Source organism: Carya illinoinensis, chromosome 14 (assembly GCF_018687715.1).
Source record: "Carya illinoinensis cultivar Pawnee chromosome 14, C.illinoinensisPawnee_v1, whole genome shotgun sequence".
In the NCBI taxonomy this organism is placed as follows: domain Eukaryota; kingdom Viridiplantae; phylum Streptophyta; class Magnoliopsida; order Fagales; family Juglandaceae; genus Carya; species Carya illinoinensis.
In genome coordinates, this window is record NC_056765.1 from 6,696,998 (window position 1) to 6,716,200 (window position 19,203).

The window sequence follows — 19,203 nt, forward strand, 5'->3', positions numbered from 1 at the left end:
TTCATTGGACTATAAATTGGTCTTAGGTGATAAAAAGGATAAGATATATTCCTCTGGCGAGACACGTGTACGGGACATGTTTACCATATGTAATAGATACTCTGTCCTCAGCATGGTTACATAGTGTTTTAGCCCCAGAGTTGGCTTGAATTCATGTAGCCTATCTGGATGGGAATGAGGATTTAGTATAGGCTAAGATGCATGAAGGTAGTGGTGAGTATATTGTCTAAGGTTGGAACGCGTGACTCTGTCAATCGGAATCATGTGTCGGAATGTGAAATAGAAGAATAAGATGGAGGTCTTAGTATCTTAACTCTAAGGTGAATCACGGAGATTCACTTTAAGGAATAAAACCTAAAAGGTTTTAGCTTAGTAAATGGCCTATAAGAACCCAGGGATGGATGAAGAATGTTACAAGTGAAGCATAGTTCCATTTTTTAGTATAGTTGCTTATGCATTAGATAGAAATGACGTAAGGTTATGTGTATGCATGTAGATTGCCATCTGACACGCACACGAATGGACTGCATGGAATAAGTATGTCATGAAGTCCAAGTAAGTATTGCATTCATACTCTTTTAGAGTTTTTCCTAAATAAAAGAATACGAAAACGAAAGCTTTTTCTCTAAAAGGAAAATGAAACTTTTCCCTACGAGACAAGCTTTATGAAAAAGAAAACGAAACATAAGTTCTCAAGTATAAGTATATAGATGCCTTCCTTGGTAGCCCCTTTTCATGCACCCAAAGTACGTATGTGTATGCATGTGAATAGATGCTATAAGCGATACGTTTTGTATGTATGTTCACGAAAGGAAATGAAAGGAGGCTTTAAAAGACACGCGAACCGACGTTTTCAAACAAAAACAAAGAAAACTATTTTTTTAAATGGACTTTAAAAATAAAAGTGAAGGAAAACTATTTTCTTTAAAAATTAATTTTTATGAATGAAATGAACTAAAGAACCATAAGAAATGTAAAGAACTGTAAGAACTGTAAAAGACTGAAATGAATAAATGGACTGTAAAGAAAAGAAATGACTGTAAAGAAATGAATGGACTGATATGATATATGAAGATACGTAATGGCCACATGAATGGAAAAGGAAAAAGGTACTGAATGAATGAACTAGGCAGATTGCAATGCCAGGTAAGTAGTACTGGTAGTGCACCCAGTGCTGCACCTTGACGGAATGGATTCCCAACCCGTGACCATGGGAGAAATCAGATCCAAAAGAGCGCTAACCTCAGCACATGGGGTGCAATAGTGTGCAACGGCCAAAACAAGTGATAAGAAAAGAACGTATCCATGTTAAGAAAAAATGCATGTATGTATAAATAGACGAATGCATGAATGTAGGTAAGAAAAGATGAATGCATGAATGGATGTATGTGAATGCATGTATGCAAAGATGTATGGATGAAAAGACTCTTTTAGAAATGAAGGTAGCGAGGCGTGGGGAACTTTCTTAAAGAAGAAAACATTTTTAAAGAAAAATTCCACATCGCAACGTTTTTAAAACGAACTGTATGTCCATACATGATAAGTACGATATGTATGTATAGAGTGATGAATGCATGACTGAAAACCTATGTTATTATATTTTAACTGTATAAAGTAATGCTTATGAGTCATTGACTCATTTTTTTTTATGTGTGTCCTCCCAGGGACAAGATGAGCATGACAGGTCAAGATGGGCACAGCCCAAGAGGAAGAGCATGAAGGCCTAGGCAAGATATTTTGTACGAGAAACTTTAATTATAAAATTTAATGTTTTTCTCTGTAATCTTTTAATTAAGAAAATGAATTTTATTTATAACATGAAGTCTTTTGTATCCTGACATAAAATGAAAAGAAATTTTAAAAGGAACCGTAATTTCCATCGATTTTTATTAAAATTATTTTAAAAAGGACCCACCACAAGGACGGGCGTTACACCCCAAGTCTGCATCTCTGTAATGTACTTAATCTTATTCATACAAGTAAATAGGCTGTGCAACCACCAAGCATATATGTAGAAAGGTGGGAGTACATACACCAAATCTCTCCTAGAGAAGACCAGCATAGTAACATCCCTAAAGTGTCTGGTCATGTCCTAGACTCATTTGATAACATCAGATCAAGCATTTTCGTATCCTCTTGAGTTCAGAAAACTCATAGCAATGCTCAACTACCTCCAAATCATTTCAATGTGTTCACAACCTTAGTCGCTACCAATATGTAGCGTCATAGTTTGATGTCAACAAACACTATTAAAGAATCTTCCCTTTGCACTCAAGAATCTTCCCTTCGCACTCATATAATTCAACTTTGATCGAACCGCTTTTCCAGCAATGCCTCTTTAGACCGTATCAATCATGACCATAGACAACATGCCAAAGTAATAGACATCAGAATCTCTATCTCGTGACATAGTCAAAAGTAAAGGACACTTAAAAAAATGAGACTCACACAGTGAGAAAGAGGGGAACCATTTACTCACTTACTCATTTGGTCGAATAAGCACATGTAGTATGAAACACATGCTACGGTGGATTTTTCTTTCTCAAAGAGCATAGTCTATATCAACACTATACAGATTTTAGTCTAGCCACTCCTTAAGTGTCTAACCCAAGTTCCTCCATTTGCTCACCTCTAAGGTGTCAAAGAGGATCTTGCTTCCGGCTAACCACAGGCTACATAGGTTGTGGGTCCATGCATAGTCCTCTCAATGGACCTCATCTTAGCTCCCATTAAGATGACATATCTTTGTGTCAACCAGCTTATCTCTTTGCACAAGTACCTAAGGACACAATATCTCATCTCTACTCGCTACTCAAGCACTAGAGGCGATCGCTCGTGTGAGTGAGCGATCTAAGCCTATTGACATATCTTGTGTGTGTGTATTAGAAAAACAATACGATAAAGATTAGACCTTAATCATATTGTATTAATATCCCCAAGAAAAGGTTACATCTCATTGTTATTTGAAACACAAATTACATTTAAAGTCTATGCAGTCCTAGATTCCTAACATCAGCCTCAAAGATATCTCTTGCTATAGGCTTTGTTAAGGGATTAGCAACACTCGTAGAGAGGTGTTTCAGAACCACTTCCTTTTGCACTACCATGTCACTGATGTAGTGATATCTGATATCTATATGTTTGGTTCTACCATGATACTTTGAGTCCTTAGCATATGCAAGAGTTGTCATGCTATCGTAGAATATCGTCATCGGATCTGAAGTATCCATGTTAATGTCTAAATACTTGATAAACCTCCGTAACCAAACAGCCTTTTAAACTGCTATAGAACAAGCTATGTATTCTGCCTCCATAGTAGATAAAGCTATACAAGGTTGTTTCTTGCTGCTCTATTTAATGGCGCCATTGTTGAGCAGAAAGACATACCCATTGGTTGTTTTGTGCTCATCTAGCTCACTGCCCCAATTAGCATCACTGTAACTTCTTAACTACAAATCTAAACCCTGATAGCACAGCATATAGTCCGTAGTTCCCTTGAGATATCGCATAATCCTCTTGGCTGCTTTCTAGTGAGCCAGTCAGGGGTTAGATTTGAATATACTCACTAAGCTAACTGTATAGCATATGTTAGGCCGAATACACATTATTGCGTATATCAGACTACCTACATCATTAGCATAAAGGATACGGGCCATCTTTTCATTTTTTATTTGAGTCTTAGGACACAACTCTTTGAACAAGTTCTCGCTTCTTGCAATAGGGGTGTCAATGGGTTTACATTCACTCAGTAGGAAGCACTCAAGAACTTTAAATATGTAAGTCTGCTAGGACAAACACAAAAGTCTCTTTGAGTGATCTCTGAAGATCTTGACTCGTAGAATGTATTCTGCCTCATCCATATCCTTTATCAAAATTAAAGGATAATCACTCTTTTATGGCGACTATCAACCCTTTATCATATCCAGCTAGTAGTATGTCGTCAACACACAATGACAACATAATGAAACTCTTTTTGGATCTTTTGACATAGACACAATGGTCCTTCGTGATCAGCGTAAACCCATTCGAGATAATGGCTCAATGGAATCTGAGGTACCATTGTCTAGATGATTATTTTAGGCCATATATAGATCGTTTGAGCTTGCACACTTTGCTCTCTTGACCTTTGACCACAAAACCCATTGGTTGATCCATATAGATCTCCTCATCTAGTTCTCCATTGAGAAATGCTGTCTTAACGTCCATCTAATAGAGTTCCAAATCCATATTTGCTACTATAGCTAGAATTAGGTGAATTGAGGCAAACCTCACTACGGGTAAAAATGTTTCCTCATAGCCTATACCCCCTGTTGGGTATATCCTTTCGCCACTAAGCAAGCTTTGTACCTATCTATTGATCCATCCGACTTGCATTTGACCTTAAGAACCCATTTGTTCCCAACAACCTTACGTCCTATCGGTAGATCAACCAAATCCCAGACCTTGTTAGTCCTCATAGACTCAATCTCATCATTAAGTGCTTTTATCCACTCATCTTTAGTAGAAAATGAGAGAGCCTCATGAATTTTCCTAGGCTCGTCATCATCATGCGAAGCTACCATAAAAGATCCTCCTTCAATCTCAAAACGACAATGGAAAATACTTTCACGTGTGCTTCTACGCGGCTGAGGTTGTTGTGATTGACTGACAAGTGGTGTGCTCCCACTCAGATTCAAGTCATTTTTATAATTTGTAGGAGGTTGAAGAATTTCTTTCCCATTCTTAACTAAATTCCTTGGAGCACTTTCCTCTTGTTCCATAATCTCAAGAAGTTCTAAACTCCTATCAACCTCACCTTTACTTGAAAATTCATCTTTAATGAAATTCACATCTTGTGACTCAATCTCAGTCACACTTCAATTAGTTTGTTCACCTATTAACACATACCCTTTAGAGTGTTCTGAGTACCTTATAAAGATACACTTCTTCCCTTTGGGGCCTAACTTCCCATACTTATGAGAAAGATCATGAACAAAACCCATTGAACCCTATGGCTGCAAGTTACTCAAATTGGGTTTATCGCCAGTCCATAGTTCATATAGGGTGAAAGTTACTAATTTGGAGGGCACTCGATTTAGAATGTAGGCAATAGTCAAAAGTGAATCACCCCTAAAAAGAAAATGGTAGGTTTTCTTGCGCCATCATTGACCTAACCATTTCAAGTAGTGTACGATTTCTCATTTCTACCACACCATTTTGTTGCAGTGTACTCGACATCGTTAACTGTTTTTTTATTCCTTTTTCATCACAGAGCCTTTTAAATTGCTCAGAGAGATATTCTCGTCCTCGGTTAGTTCTTAGAGTTTATAAAATCTTGTCTAACTGATTCTCAACCACTCTTAGATATCACCTAAAGCACTCCAATGCTTCAGACTTATAGGAGATTAAATAGACATGACTGTAACACGAAAAATGATCTATAAATGTGATGAAGTAGACACCTTTGTGTCTTGCCCTCACACTCATTGGACCACAGATTTCTGAGTGGACTAATTGCAGTGGAAAAGATGCCCTAGTGGCCTTTCCAAACGGTTTTCTCTTAACTTTTCCCATTAGAGAATGTTCACATGTGGGCAAGATGACCTTAGCGAGATTGCCTATCAGGCCTTCTCTAACTAACCGAGCCATTCTATCTTGCTCTATATGGCCAAGTCTAGCACGTCATTTATGTGAATCCAAATTATTAGATACAAAAAGAAAAGTAATAGACTTATTCATATTTGAATAATCCAAATCCATTGTCATAAAACCGTCTTGAAGAAAAGCATTGCCATAAAACACATGGGCCAAATAAAAGGAAACATAACTGTTTTCAAATATAATATGAAAAACAAGTCTTAAAAGAGTAACTACAGAAAGTAAGTTTCGTCAAATTTCGATAGCGTATAGCCCATTGTGAAGGAAAAGAGTGCGACCACCCTGCAAGTCCAGCTTGTTGGTACCAAGTCCTAGTACCTCCACGCTAGCTCCGTTCCCCTTCTTGATATCACAGCTCCTAGTTGAAATCTGACGATACTTCACAAATCTGACTCTGTCTCGCGCTATGTGTTCGGTTGCTCTTGAATCAACAGTCCACAGAAGATAGAAATGAGCAACCATCATATGGCTAGTTACAAAAACAATGTGAGAAAAGTCAGAGTGTACCTTCTTCGGCTTAATACAGTCATGAGTGAAGTGGCCATTCTTTCTGCAGTTTAAACACTCTAATTTTGACTTATTCTTCTCGCGCTTGCCAGTTTTGCTGCATTGAGAAGTTCTTGACACCTTAATTTATCCAATAGCTATCCCATTCTTGGACTTCTTGCGCTTAGGCCTTGATGGCTTGTGCAAACCAGAATTAGCCACATAGGCCTTATGATTGGGCTTAACAGTCTCTAGGCGCTCAGCCTCCAATTCCAAGTGACTCAAGACATTATCAAAGTTTTTGATATTCTCATTCTGCGTTAGGTTCTAACTCATATTTTCCCAAGAATTAGGTAGTGAACTTATCACTGCCTAGACTTGCTATTCATCAGTCAGGTTGTTTCCTGCCGTCTTAAGTTCACGGATCATGGTTGATATAGCCCTTAGATGCTGCTTCCTCATGTGGTCAGAGGGCATCTTATAGGAGTCAAACCTCATGGTTAATCCACGTAACCTAATGGCTGAAGTTCCTTCAAACTTCATCTTCAAGGCTTGCCACATGCTTTGGGCAGTATCATAGGTCTCAAGCTCACACATTAGATCATTGTGCATGTTGCTTAACATGATTATGTGCATGCACCGGTTCTTCTTAGCCCACTCTATATAGGCTAGTTGATCTATCCTGTGTTAGTCCGAGTCTTCTTTCTTGAGCTCAGTTAGGGAGTGAGATAAGACCTCCAAGACCTCTTGCTCATCTAGGACATATTGGATCTTGCGATGTCATATATCATAGTTCTCCCCATCTAATTTCTCCCATTTGTTTAAGTCGGAAACAATACTCTTGGATGCTATTTCACTATAATACGTAAAGAAGGGATATTACACACACATCTAAGAAATCTACCGTGTCCATTCAAGCTATAAAAAGAATAATTTAGACATGTCGCAAGATCGAAAAATTGCTAAACTTCAAAATCATCTCTTGCACCACAATATCCAATTATTAAATTTCTAAACTAATTCCCGCACAAATTCAAAACAAATATGGGAGTATTATCATTATAAATCTCAACCATACTCCCACTATCTTAAGTAGTCATCTAGCCTTAGTCACATGTAAAGACATAACCTACTAAAACTGCAGTAACCTTTTGGGCCAATCTACAAGGATAGCTATCAAGACCATAGCAACCTGTTGGGCCAGTTTATAAAGACAGCCAGATTACAACAACCTGTTGGGCCAGTCTATAAAGATGGTTTATATAAGATCATTACAGTCAATTTTTCTTGTTCCATCAGTGCATTTACAGTTCTTACTAGGGTCACTGTAGTTTTTTCGCTATACAATGCATTTACAGTTCTTACTGGAGTCACCATGGTCTTTTGGCTATATAGTGCATTTACAGTTCTTACTGGGGTCACTGCAATTCTTTCAACCTATCATTCACACTGACAATTATAACTAAGACTACTTAGTGAGATTTTCTATTTTATCACTAAAAGAAATAAAGACTAATGTCTAAACATTCAAGTCTAACATTCATATATGATAAAATAATCACATATCCACATGTTTAATACACACATACATGTAATCACATTTAATCTAAAAAAAGTTAAATAAAAGATCACATGTAATATAACATTATGGAATAAAAAAAAAATAGCATGAATATAACCAAATATTCACATGTAATAACATCTAATAAAAATAAATAAATAAAAGATCACGTGTAATATAACAAAATATCTAAGCATATATTAAATCATGCAAAAAAAATTTCTTTTTTTCATTTTTTAAGAAAAACAAATGTATTATAAATACATTTAAAAACCCCCACCTAAACCAAATGAAATTTGCAGCCCAGTGGTGATCCATCTCCTTAGTTTAGTAGGTGGTCCTGGGTTCCAAACCCAAGTGTGCCACTTCATTGTTTTATTTCCTTTAAAACGAATTAGGTTTAAAAAAAATACTGGGCCAAAAATGGCCCAGCTGCCTACCTGTTTTTTTTTTAGACTCTGTGGGCCAAAAATGGCCCAACTTCTTCCTTCAGTTAGGCATTGTTCACATGAACAGTACCTCATATGGTAGCAAATTTCAGTCGTCGTTAGGAGTAGCCGTTGCCATTGTCCTCCACTAGAAAACAGCTTCCGAAAGTTAGGTGTTGCCTCAGCACCTCTCAAGTGCCACCACGGTGCACGAAGCACAGTGGGCTACTTCTGGTGTGTGCAGCACCGTGGAAGTCACCACGGTGTGTGCCACACCTCTACTACATAGGAGGTGCGCAAAACACCCTTTGGTGCACGTGGCACCTCTGCACACAAATGGTGCGTGCAACACCACCAAGTGTAGGTGGTGAGCACAGCACCCTTCGGTGCACACTGCACCTCTGTGCACAGATGGTGTGCACAACACCGTTGAGGTGCACGCAGCACCGCTTCACAGTGGCTGTAATGGATGGGCTCAGCTCTTCCGTCACATTTTCTTTGCGGCTCAGCCTAGATGGAGTTTTCAAAAAAAACTTCGCAACACCACTGGTGCATGAACAACATTTACGGAAAAAAAAAAAAAACAAACAAAATGGCTCCCTTACAGTTTACATGCATATGCAAATACAAAAATAAACTGGGAACAACTAAAACATGCTCTGATACCAATGTTAGAAAGCGCATCGAAAAAAATACCTTAAACTCAGCTTATAAAATTGCTCCACAAGTTTCTCCAGATTGACAAATCCCAAGTGTTTCCTCCTAGTAGTGAAGTATACTACGTAGTATAAAACTAGATTAACACTTAACAAAACCATAGCCTAAATATATTATCAAGAAAGAACAAAAAGAGAGAGAACTTTTTTGTATTTCAAATTAAAATCCAAAAAACAATTGAAGGGGGCTATATATAGCCCACCCCACACGGCTGACCTTAAAGGTCAACCTTAAACTGCCAAATAAATGGCAGTAATGCATGGCCTTTAAGCCAAGAGTTATAAGCAAGTAATGCATAGCTTAAAGCCATGCGTTATACTCAGGAGAGGAGGGGTCTGCTCCACGTGGGTGCCCCTCCATTTAACAACATTGTATATACATAGTAGGATTGAAAACATTTGACATAGAAATACTTTTTAACAAAAATAAATATAGCAAAATAAATTTATAAAATGATTTAATTTATTGTAAAATTATTTTTATTATAAATTAGATTTAACGTATTATATAAAGAGAAATTTTATTTATAGTCATGAGAGAAGGACTGCGTGTGCCAATGATAAATGAGGGTAAAAGGAAAAAAATATCATTTTTAAAATATTTTACTATAATTTTTAAAATTTTTTTTAACATAATTATATGGACTTGCATAAGCAAGCGCCAAATGGAGACCGTATCTAGACTAACTCTTATATAAAATCATATAAGTCTATAAATTTAATTTTCTCATTATATTATGTGGTATTTCTAGTTAATGATTCGAATAGAAGGAAATGTATATGCATTAGTTGCAGAGAAATGAAGGGGGGACGAGCCATAACAGCATTACGAAGCACTTGCATAGATTCGTTGTTCTTCCCAGTTTCAATGGGTCTATCGAAGGCACCTTGAATGATTTGCCGCAGTTGCTGTGTAGTAGAATGTTAAGAAATAAATTGGTAGAATAATTCTTCATATTTCTCATTGATCTTATATCCAAGTATATTGACATGTTTGATGAGTTATACATGGAAATAAAGATACAAATAACTATATAGAGAAATCGTGGGATTTTGTAGGATTTGGTAGCTGTAATTGCTGAAATTTGGTAGTTGTAATTGATTTGGTAATTGTAATACTCCCCCTCAAGGTGGTGCATGAAGATCCGTAGTGCCCAACTTGCGAGACAAATGATGAAAGAGATCATAACCCAGAGCTTTGGTGAAGATATCAGTGATCTGCTTGGAAGATGGAAGATGAGTGGTAGTGAAGAGACCAGAGCGGAGTTTGTCACGGACTATGTGGCAGTCGATCTCAATGTACTTGGTGCGCTCATGAAAAACTAGATTGTGAGCAATATAGGGGGCGGACTGATTGTCACAATAGAGGGTCATGGGAGCTGTATGTGAGATGCCGAGGTCATGAAGGAGCTGTTGTAACCAGACTAGTTCACATGTAGTGACAGCCATGGCGCGGTATTCAGCTTCTGTAAAGGAGAAGGCGACAGTAGTCTGTTTCTTAGTGCGCCAGGAAGTAGGGCTAGAACCAAGTGTGATGAAGAAACCAGTGGTAGAGCACCAAGTGGTGGGGCAGCTGGCCCAATCAGAATCTGTGTAAGCACTAATATGAAGATCATTGTAGGAAGTGAAAAAAATGCCTTGGCTTGGAGTGCCTTTAATATAGCGAAGAACACGAGTGGCAGCGGTTGTGTGTGGAATCCGGGGAGCATGCATGAATTGACTGAGAATATTTACCGCAAAACCGATATCCAATCTGGTGATGGTGAGATAAATGAGATGCCCAACTAACCTTCTGTAAGGACGGGATCAGAGAGAAGTTCATCGGTGGTGTCGTTTAGCTTCAGGTTTTGTTCCATAGAAAAGAGGGCAGAACGAGAGCCAAGTTGGCCACTATCGGCAAGAATGTCTAAGGCATATTTTCGTTGATTAAGAAAAATGCCTGAAGATGAGCGAGCAACTTCGAGTCCAAGAAAATATTTGAAAGGGCCGAGATCCTCGGTTTTGAAGTGAGTAGAGATAACAGACTTGAAATAAGTTACCTGAAAAAGATCATTGCCGACAACCAAGATGTCATCCACATAAATAAGAACAAGGGTGAGATTGGTAGTAGTGATCAAGGTAAAGAGAGTGATCGGCCAAGGATTGGACAAAACCTACAGTAAGAAGAACAGAGGTTAGCTTAAAAACCAGTTCCGGGAGACTTGCTTGAGGCCATAGAGGGATTTCCTGAGGCGACATACACGTGTCTCTCCTTAAGACAATAACTGGGTGGTGGGTTCATGTTAACTTCTTCATCAAGTTCGCCATGCAAAAAGGCATTTTGAACATCCATTTGGTGAATAATCCAATTTTTAGTGGCAGCAACGGCTAGAACACAATGGACTATGGTCATCTTGGCTATAGGAGCAAAAGTTTCATGATAGTCGAGGCCTTCAACTTGAGTGTAGCCTTTGGCCACTAGACGGGCTTTGTAGTGCTCAATAGTACCATCGGCTTGGAGTTTGGTTTTGAAAACCCACTTGCAAACAATGGGTTTCTTACCAAAAGGACGAGATTCTAGTGTCCAAGTGGAATTTTCTTCAAGGGAACGAAGTTCAGCGGCCATAGCTTCACGCCGGTGAGAATGGTGAGTAGCTTCAGAGTAACAGGTAGGTTCAACAGATGTAGTAAGGGCAGTTAAGAATGAATAATGAGCAGGAGAAAAACGAGAATATAAAAAAAAGGTAGATAAGGGATGAGAAGTACTTGAGGACTGTGCAGTAGTTGAAGAAGCAATGGACTTCGTGGGTATGGTAGGACAAACATAATCAAGGAGATATGCTGGATGAGTAAAGCTGCGATAGGGACGTGAAGAAGTAGGGACGGTGGGTGCAGGGTTTGAAGAGATGATCGAGGAGGGATTAGAAGGAGGAATGGGTTTTGGGATAGGTAAATGAAGAATGTTGGAGCTGGGTGTGTGAGAAGGCACAGAATTTTGAAAAGGAAATTGGTCTTCATGAAAAGTGACATCACGCAAGTAGAAGATAGTGTCTGTGTCAAGGTTATATAACTTATAAGCTTTACGATTGCTAGGATAACCGAGAAAGACACAACGGGATGCTCTGGGTGAAAATTTATTGCGATGAGTAGTAAGAGTCTGAGCATAGCAAAGGCAACCAAACACACGAAGATGGGTGTATGCTGGTGGAGTTTTGAGAAGAAGTTGAAAAGGGGTTTGATTATGTAGAGAACAACTAGGAGTCCTACTGATGAGGTATGCAACAGTAAGAACACAGTCTCCCCAAAATTTAAGGGAAAGACATGCCTGAAAGCGAAGACTGTGAGCAACGTTCAGGAGGTGCCGATGTTTACGCTTTGCAACACCATTTTGTTGAGAAGTTTCAACACAAGTACGCTCATGAATGATGCCGTGATCATGAAAATAAGTTTGGAGAGTATGAGAAAGAAATTCTTGGCCACTGTCGGTACGAATAATTTTAACCGTTGAGTTGAATTGAGTTTTAACAAGTGCGAAGAAATGCATCAAAAGACTAAATGTTTTGGATTTAAAACGCATTAAATAAATCCATGTAGTGTGTGAAAAATCATCAACAATAGTCAAAAAATAATGGGCACCACAAATAGAAGCAGTGGAATAACCACCCCAAATATTACAATAAAGGCGATTAAAAGGGGTCGTACTTTTATTAACATGATTTTGAAAAGGTAAGCGAGCATGCTTAGAACGAGCACGAATATCACAATGAGAAAGAGTACATGGACTACCAAAAATATTAAGAATAGTAAAACTGGAAGGATGACCTAGACATTGGTGCCAGAGGGTCTTATTATCAAGGTTGTGAGCATAGAAAGCAGCGGACTGTTGAGGCCAAAAGATATAGAGCCCATTGCAAGCTTCAACCACTCCAATCAGCCTCTTCAACTGAAGGTCTTGAAAAAAACATTTAGAAGATGAGAAAATAGCTACACAGGATAAAGTATTAGTGAGTTGAGGGACGGAAAGAAGGTTATAACAAAAGGTGGGGACGTAAAGGACATTTGGAAGGATGAGATATTTGGATAAAGAAACAGAGCCGATGCCTTCAATGGGAACAATTTATCTTGTGGGTAATCGGACCGTGCAAGCCGAGGGTGGCTATCGAAGGCTCGAGAAGAAGGATCGGCAGTGGCTCATGTGGTCACTGGCACCACTGTCGATTATCCAATCCATCGTGGAGTCGAGAGAATAGGGGAGGGTTGAAGAATTACCCACAAAATTAGCACCAGAAGGGAAGGCCAAAGGAGGTTTATGAGTTGTTGGTAGTTTTCTGGCAAAAGGCCTAGAACTAGGCTTGAGGTGGATCTAGCGAGATTGACAATAGCGGCAGTAGCAACAGTAGGTGGTTTGCCAAGAAGTGAGGGTTGGCGTTGATGACGAGGTTCACGTCCAGGAGGGTATCCAACAAGGAGCCAACAACGATTACGCAGATGACCATCCTTCCCACATTCAGTGCACTTAAGGGGTGGACGACTGGTGTGCGAAATTCGAGCAGCAAGTGCAAGATTTTCGGAGGGCGTACGGGAAACTTGGAGAAGACGTTGTTGTTCCTTTTGAAAGAGAATTGAGAAAATTTTGTTCAGAGATGGGAGAGGATCAGTGGTGAGAATTTGGGTTCAAAGAGTAGTGAATGAGTCGTTGAGTCACAGTAGAAATTGGAACACACGTTGATCTTCAACTCTTTTCTCCAAGGTGCTGGCATCGGTTGGTGGGTGGAGATTGCCCAATTCATCCCTAGGTTGTTTGATGGTATTGTAGTAGTCAGGTATGGAGAGTTAGTTTTGATGGAGATTGGAAATTTCTCATTTCAGATGGAAGAGACGGGCATTGTTGCCATGGCAAAAACGAGATTCAAGATCGAGCCATACAGCTCGAGGGTCATCATGGTATTCCAGAGAATTGGCTAGGGAAGGGGTTATGGTGTTAAGAACCCAAGTGAGTACCATATCTTTTGGTCCTGCTCCATTGGGCATAGTTGGGTGAGGTATTAGCAGGTGCTTTGAGAGTGCCATCAACAAAACAAAGTTTATTTTTGGCGTTGAGGGTTCGACGAAATGCACATTGCCATTTGAGGAAATTATCTCGAGTGAGATGATCGGAGACGAGGACAAGACTTGGAGAATCAAATGGATGGAGAAGATATGGGGAGGAAATTTGGGAAGCATCGTTGGAGGAAGTCATGACAAGGGAAAGGTATGTTAGGAACGATTTTGCTATGATACTATGTTAAGAAATAAATTGGTAGAATAATTCCTCATATTTCTCATTGATCTCATATCCAAAAATATATAGACATGTTTGATGAGTTATAGATGAAAAGAAAGATACAAATAACTATATAGAGAAATCGTGAGATTTTGTAGGACTTGGTAACTGAAATTTGGTAGCAGTAATTGTTGAAATTTGGTAACTAATTTGGTAGCTCCTAAAATCTTTGGGTTTGGTAGTATTTGGTAACTGGATTTGGTAGCTGTAATATAGAATATGACTAATTATCCAGTGACAAGCGGGGATGCAAGAGGAGACCAGCCTCGAGAACTTTCAGTCTTTTGCCACGCGTCATATTCTTGTTGATCAGTGAAGTCTGAAAGCTTGAACCGCTGTAAACTCTCAAGTGAGACTACCAACTACTCGATTCCGCTTCCAACCACAAACAAAATTCCTTTGTAGTAAAATATCTACTATAACTCCGAAAAAACAGCTCAAATCTGACATGGACCTGACCGTCAGACATGCAATCATGCAAGTGTTAAGGGTCCCAAGAGGTTTCCAGGTAATGTCGACTTCTTGTTTATTTTTTGAACCATGCAACAACTTATAAACTTCAGTAATTTCTTGATGATAGATAAATGTTATGGATGAACAGATCAAAGAAAGAAAGAAATCTATTTTCTTTTTCCTTTTTTAACCAAATTCATGATTTGGAGGCTGGAAGGTGCCTTAATTGAAGTCCAATCCATTTACAGAGGCATGTAGGTTTGGATTCAGCATCCTATTCTTGGTTCGTTAAATAGAGCAGAAAATTAAGCAAAAAAAAAAAAAAAAAAGAAATGCAACATCATTGCATCCTTTGGAGAGTGGATTGAGAATATCATACATCCGGTTGAACCTTATGATCATAGTCTTATCAAAGTACTTTGAAATCTCGTTAAGTCGATTATTGACGAAAAATAACTGATTTTATTTTATGATTAAACTCTCAATTATAGCGGAGAAATATCTTATAAAGATGAGCAAGAGTTACGGAACAAAATCTAAAAAACAGGCTCTTAAAATTTAATAAAAGTACCTAATCCAAACTAGTAAGATAATTAAGATATTTCAACAAATTTACCCATATAATGGGCGACTAGAACAGTAAAAAAATCCATATCCATTCATTCCAACATACTTAATTGTGGAGGGCCTTTAACTCTTCAATAAAAGCATTCAAATGGGAATAAGATGATCCACCTTCTTCTATGGCTCTCCTTGCCATCTCCCCAAGTTCTTTGGCTCTGCTTCTCATTTCCTTTGCTTCTTCACCTTCCATGAGTTGCCTCACTGCCATCTCTATTGCTTCCTTCTTTATAGGATTATCATTACTACTCTAATCAACATATTGCTGAGCACCAACAGGAACCCCAATCTTCAATACCTCAGTCACTAACTTCTCATTGACAAATTGCTCAGAAAACAATGGCCATGTCACCATAGGCAGCCCAGCAGTCACTCCTTCTAATGTCGAGTTCCACCCACAATGTGTCACAAATCCTCCCACTGCTTCATGATCCAAAATTAAAACTTGGGGTGCCAAACCTCTTATAATCAGTCCCTTACCTTCCATTCTCTTCTCAAATCCCATGGGTAACCAATCTTCATCTTCTTTTTCATTTTTGTCTTTCTTCACAACCCAGATGAATTGCTGCCCCGAAGCCTCAAGACCCATTGCAATCTCCATTAGCTGAGAATCACGGAAGTTAGTCAAGCTTCCGAAACATATATAAACAACTGAATTAATATGCTTTGTGTTAACCCAAATCATGCATTCATGTTTATCAATCGAGGGTTCTTTTCCCCTCTGACCTTTGTCTTCAGCGTCCTTGTTGCAGCGTGAAACTGGGCCTATATACCATGCCTTTCTTCCGCAAACCTTTGTGTAATGATTTGCATAATCTGGCTCGAGCTCGTAGAAGCTGTTCAGAATAACCCCAGAGCTCCCCACCTCGAATTCTCTAACTTCTTTCATGAGGTCGGAAAGGGATGCTTCAACGTATTTGTTATCAGTGGGGGTTGACAGTTTCATCCTTGTTGACTTTATCTCTCCAGGAAAGTTAGGGATGACGAATGGTTCAGAATCAGATGAAACTTCCATTTGAGGCTTGTACTGTCGCATGCTCACCCCTGCGGACGTAGAAAAAACACTGATTGAATTAAAAACAAGCACTGGGATACCAAATTTAGCGGCAGCATCAATTGTCCATGGAAAGACCATGTCAGCAACAATGCAATGAGGATGATCATGATTTTGCAGTAGCTGCTCGAGTGGTTGCCGGAGCATCTTAAGGGAACTGATGAAAGTGAACATCTTTTGATGGGTAGTCCTGGAGTTAGTAGTCTCGCACCCTTCTGGGAGGCCGGCCTCTACTGCCGGGAACTCAATGGTTTGGATATCAATCTTGACGACGATATTGCCGCGAGTTTTGGTTCTTTCAATCGTTTTCGCAACTATAGGGACGTTGAGCGGGGTGGTGATTATGGTTGCTTTGACACCTCGGGTTGTGAATAGCTTGGCCATGTCTAACATTGGTATCATATGGCCAGGGGCCATAAAGGGAAAGAAAAATACATGGAGCAGGCGGCTTGTACTGCTACCCATAGCAGATTTTGACTCATTTACAGAACAAGAACGAGTGGTGACGCTGATGAAGAAGGCAACAAGGAGAGTTGGAAATGGAGAGAGTTTGCTAGGTAGATAGGTTGTGTTGCTACGCGCACTATGTTTGGCTCGTGTCCAATAATATATAATATAAATATTTAAGTTTATTATTTTTTTATAATTTAAATTTTTAGAATAATATGTAAAATATGCATATATTATATTATAATAATTACATTTGAAAGTCTTTACACCGCACACTTGCATGAACATAATATAATTTGATTTAGAAGATAAATTTTAAAATCTCAATCTTACAAAAAAATTATATTGTGTGGAAGGTATATGAGTGGTATTATATAATTAGTTAAATTATATATATTATATAATTATTTTTATAAATAATATATATTATTAAGATTTCATAAATGTAAATTTATAAATTAACATTATTTTATGTAATATGTTAATTCATTTTATAATTTACGTATTATGTTAATTAAGTTATATTAATTCTTAAGTTTAGTTATATAAAACTATATATCCATGATCTCTTTGTGCTTTTGATGATAGAATTAAAAATATTGAAAAGTTCTATTTAGAAGTCAGCGTGGAGGGAATTGTTTTCATTGCAACAGAAGAGCTTGGGTCCTCCTCGTCTGAGTGAGGTTTCTCTGCTTTGTCTCGCGACAAAGCTCTAGTCTCTTGGACGTAAGTCTTGAGAGGATGTCTATGGAAGAAGAGATCACGAAGAGATGGAGCTCCCTGAAACTCACAGATACAGAACAACAGGAGCTGCTCTTACCGGAGGAAGACATATTGTCTTCCAAGCTGAGAGGCAACTCATGCCTCCTAGCTTCTATACTAAACGACAGAACGTTGAACCGAGAAGCATTCAAAAACACTATGGCCAAGGTATGGAACACTTCCGGATGGATAACCTTCAAAGAGTTTGGCCCCAACAAATTCCTACTGGAGTTCCAACTTCTGTCTGACAAAAAGAAAGTCCTGCATGGTAGGCCTTGGTCCTTCGACCGTCATCTGGTATGCCTCAAGGAGTTTGAGAGTGACCTGTCTCCCTCTGAAGTCGAGTTCAAGTCAGAACCCTTTTGGGTACAAGCTCACAATCTCCCCTTCGCAGGCATGAACAGACAACTAGGAGAAAGGATAGGGGGAGCGATTGGTAAGGTCCATACGGTGGAAGTAGATGATCAGGGCCATGGGTGGGGAAGCTACCTAAGATTTAAAGTAGACGTGGATGTAAACAAGCCTCTGGTGCGTGGAAGGATGGTAAACTTGGGAGGCAAACCATCCTGGTCACATTTCAAGTACGAGAGGTTGCCCAACTTCTGCTTCAAATGCGGCCTACTCAAACATGTTAATGGAAAATGTCCCAATTTCGATCCATCAACCCAATTCCAAGATCAGTACGGGCAATGGATGAGAGCTTCCAGTTCATTCCCACTCCAAGGTTCAGTGAAGAAGTATGGAGGATGCCCGGCAAACTCATCTCAGGGCTCCCCTCACCGGAAGCAGCCGGGGAGAGAAGGGGAAGAGATGGAGGACCATGGGACGTCACAGTCAGAAGAAGTGGTTGAGGAGGCAGAGCAGGACACCCCTGCCTGTGTCAACGCCTCAAAAAAGACTTGGGCCATACCTAGACAGCCAAGTCAGAGCATGGACATGTCAGTAGACCAACTTTACAACAACTCGAGAGTACATGAAGACCCCTTAAATCCTGGGACACTTGATGAACCAGCAGAGGATCACCTCAGGCCCACAATGGATACAACTCAGGTTTGCCCTTCTAGACACCCTCTTCCTTCACATGCACATGCCAACCCCAAGATACGTATAGAGCCTACCCCTAGTAAGGCACTGTCCCCTCTGAAACCAAAACTTTCCATTCCTGGCAACCCTTCAAATGTTTCCCGCCCAAGTCTTAACCCTCCCATTAAAGGTAGCTCGTGGAAAAGGCAGGCAAGAAACCAAAATTCAACCCTCTCTGACATCACCAACACCCAAAGTGCCACCCCCTCCCGTACCAAATCAAAAAGACCCTCATCTTTGATTGAAATAAGGTCCCATACCAATGGCAGCAAAAGACACAAAATCGAGCCCATACCTGAGGTGGAGGCTGCTCAGCAGCCTCACCAAACCATATGAATTGCATCAGCTGGAATTGCCGGGGGCTTGGGAACCCTCGGATAATTCATGAACTTCACCTGATGGTGAAGACCAAGTCCCCACAGTTGGTCTTTCTCATTGAGACCAAGTGTAGTAGTAACAGGATGGAAACCATTCGACATAAATTGGGTTTTGATAATTGTTTCACAGTCAACAGCAGGGGTAGAAGTGGTGGTCTGGCTTTCCTATGGAACTCTAAAATCGAGCTAAAAATTACCACATACTCCAACTGGCACATCTCAGCACACATCAAACTACCTTGTGACACAGAACCATGGATGATCACAGCTTTT

The 19,203-nt window shown here is 39.4% G+C and overlaps 2 protein-coding genes across 4 annotated transcripts in view; both read right to left on the reverse strand.

The window, feature by feature from the left end:
• LOC122293334 (scopoletin glucosyltransferase-like) overlaps positions 1-16,827 on the reverse strand; it is a 30,658-nt gene extending 13,831 nt beyond the window's left edge. For all 3 annotated transcript variants that reach the window (XR_006237241.1, XM_043101883.1, XM_043101882.1), the window contains exon 1: positions 16,337-16,827. Coding sequence is in view for 2 of the 3 variants with exons in the window: in XM_043101883.1 (XP_042957817.1) it covers positions 16,337-16,723 (387 nt within the window). In the remaining variant the exon portion in view is untranslated. The remainder of the gene's footprint in view (positions 1-16,336) is intronic.
• Positions 15,183-16,046, reverse strand: LOC122293335 (UDP-glucose flavonoid 3-O-glucosyltransferase 7-like). The gene is made up of 2 exons (XM_043101885.1): positions 15,931-16,046; positions 15,183-15,808 (listed from the first exon to the last, which is right to left on the reverse strand). The coding sequence occupies exon 2, from the start codon at positions 15,803-15,805 to the stop codon at positions 15,455-15,457; it is 351 nt and encodes a 116-aa protein (XP_042957819.1). The 5' UTR covers positions 15,806-15,808; positions 15,931-16,046; the 3' UTR covers positions 15,183-15,454.
• Positions 16,828-19,203: the final 2,376 nt, after the last annotated feature.

Bases quoted from the DNA above. Each gene is read 5' to 3' on its own strand.
- LOC122293335 (XM_043101885.1), bottom strand. From the start codon at position 15,805: ATGGAGATTGCAATGGGTCTTGAGGCTTCGGGGCAGCAATTCATCTGG.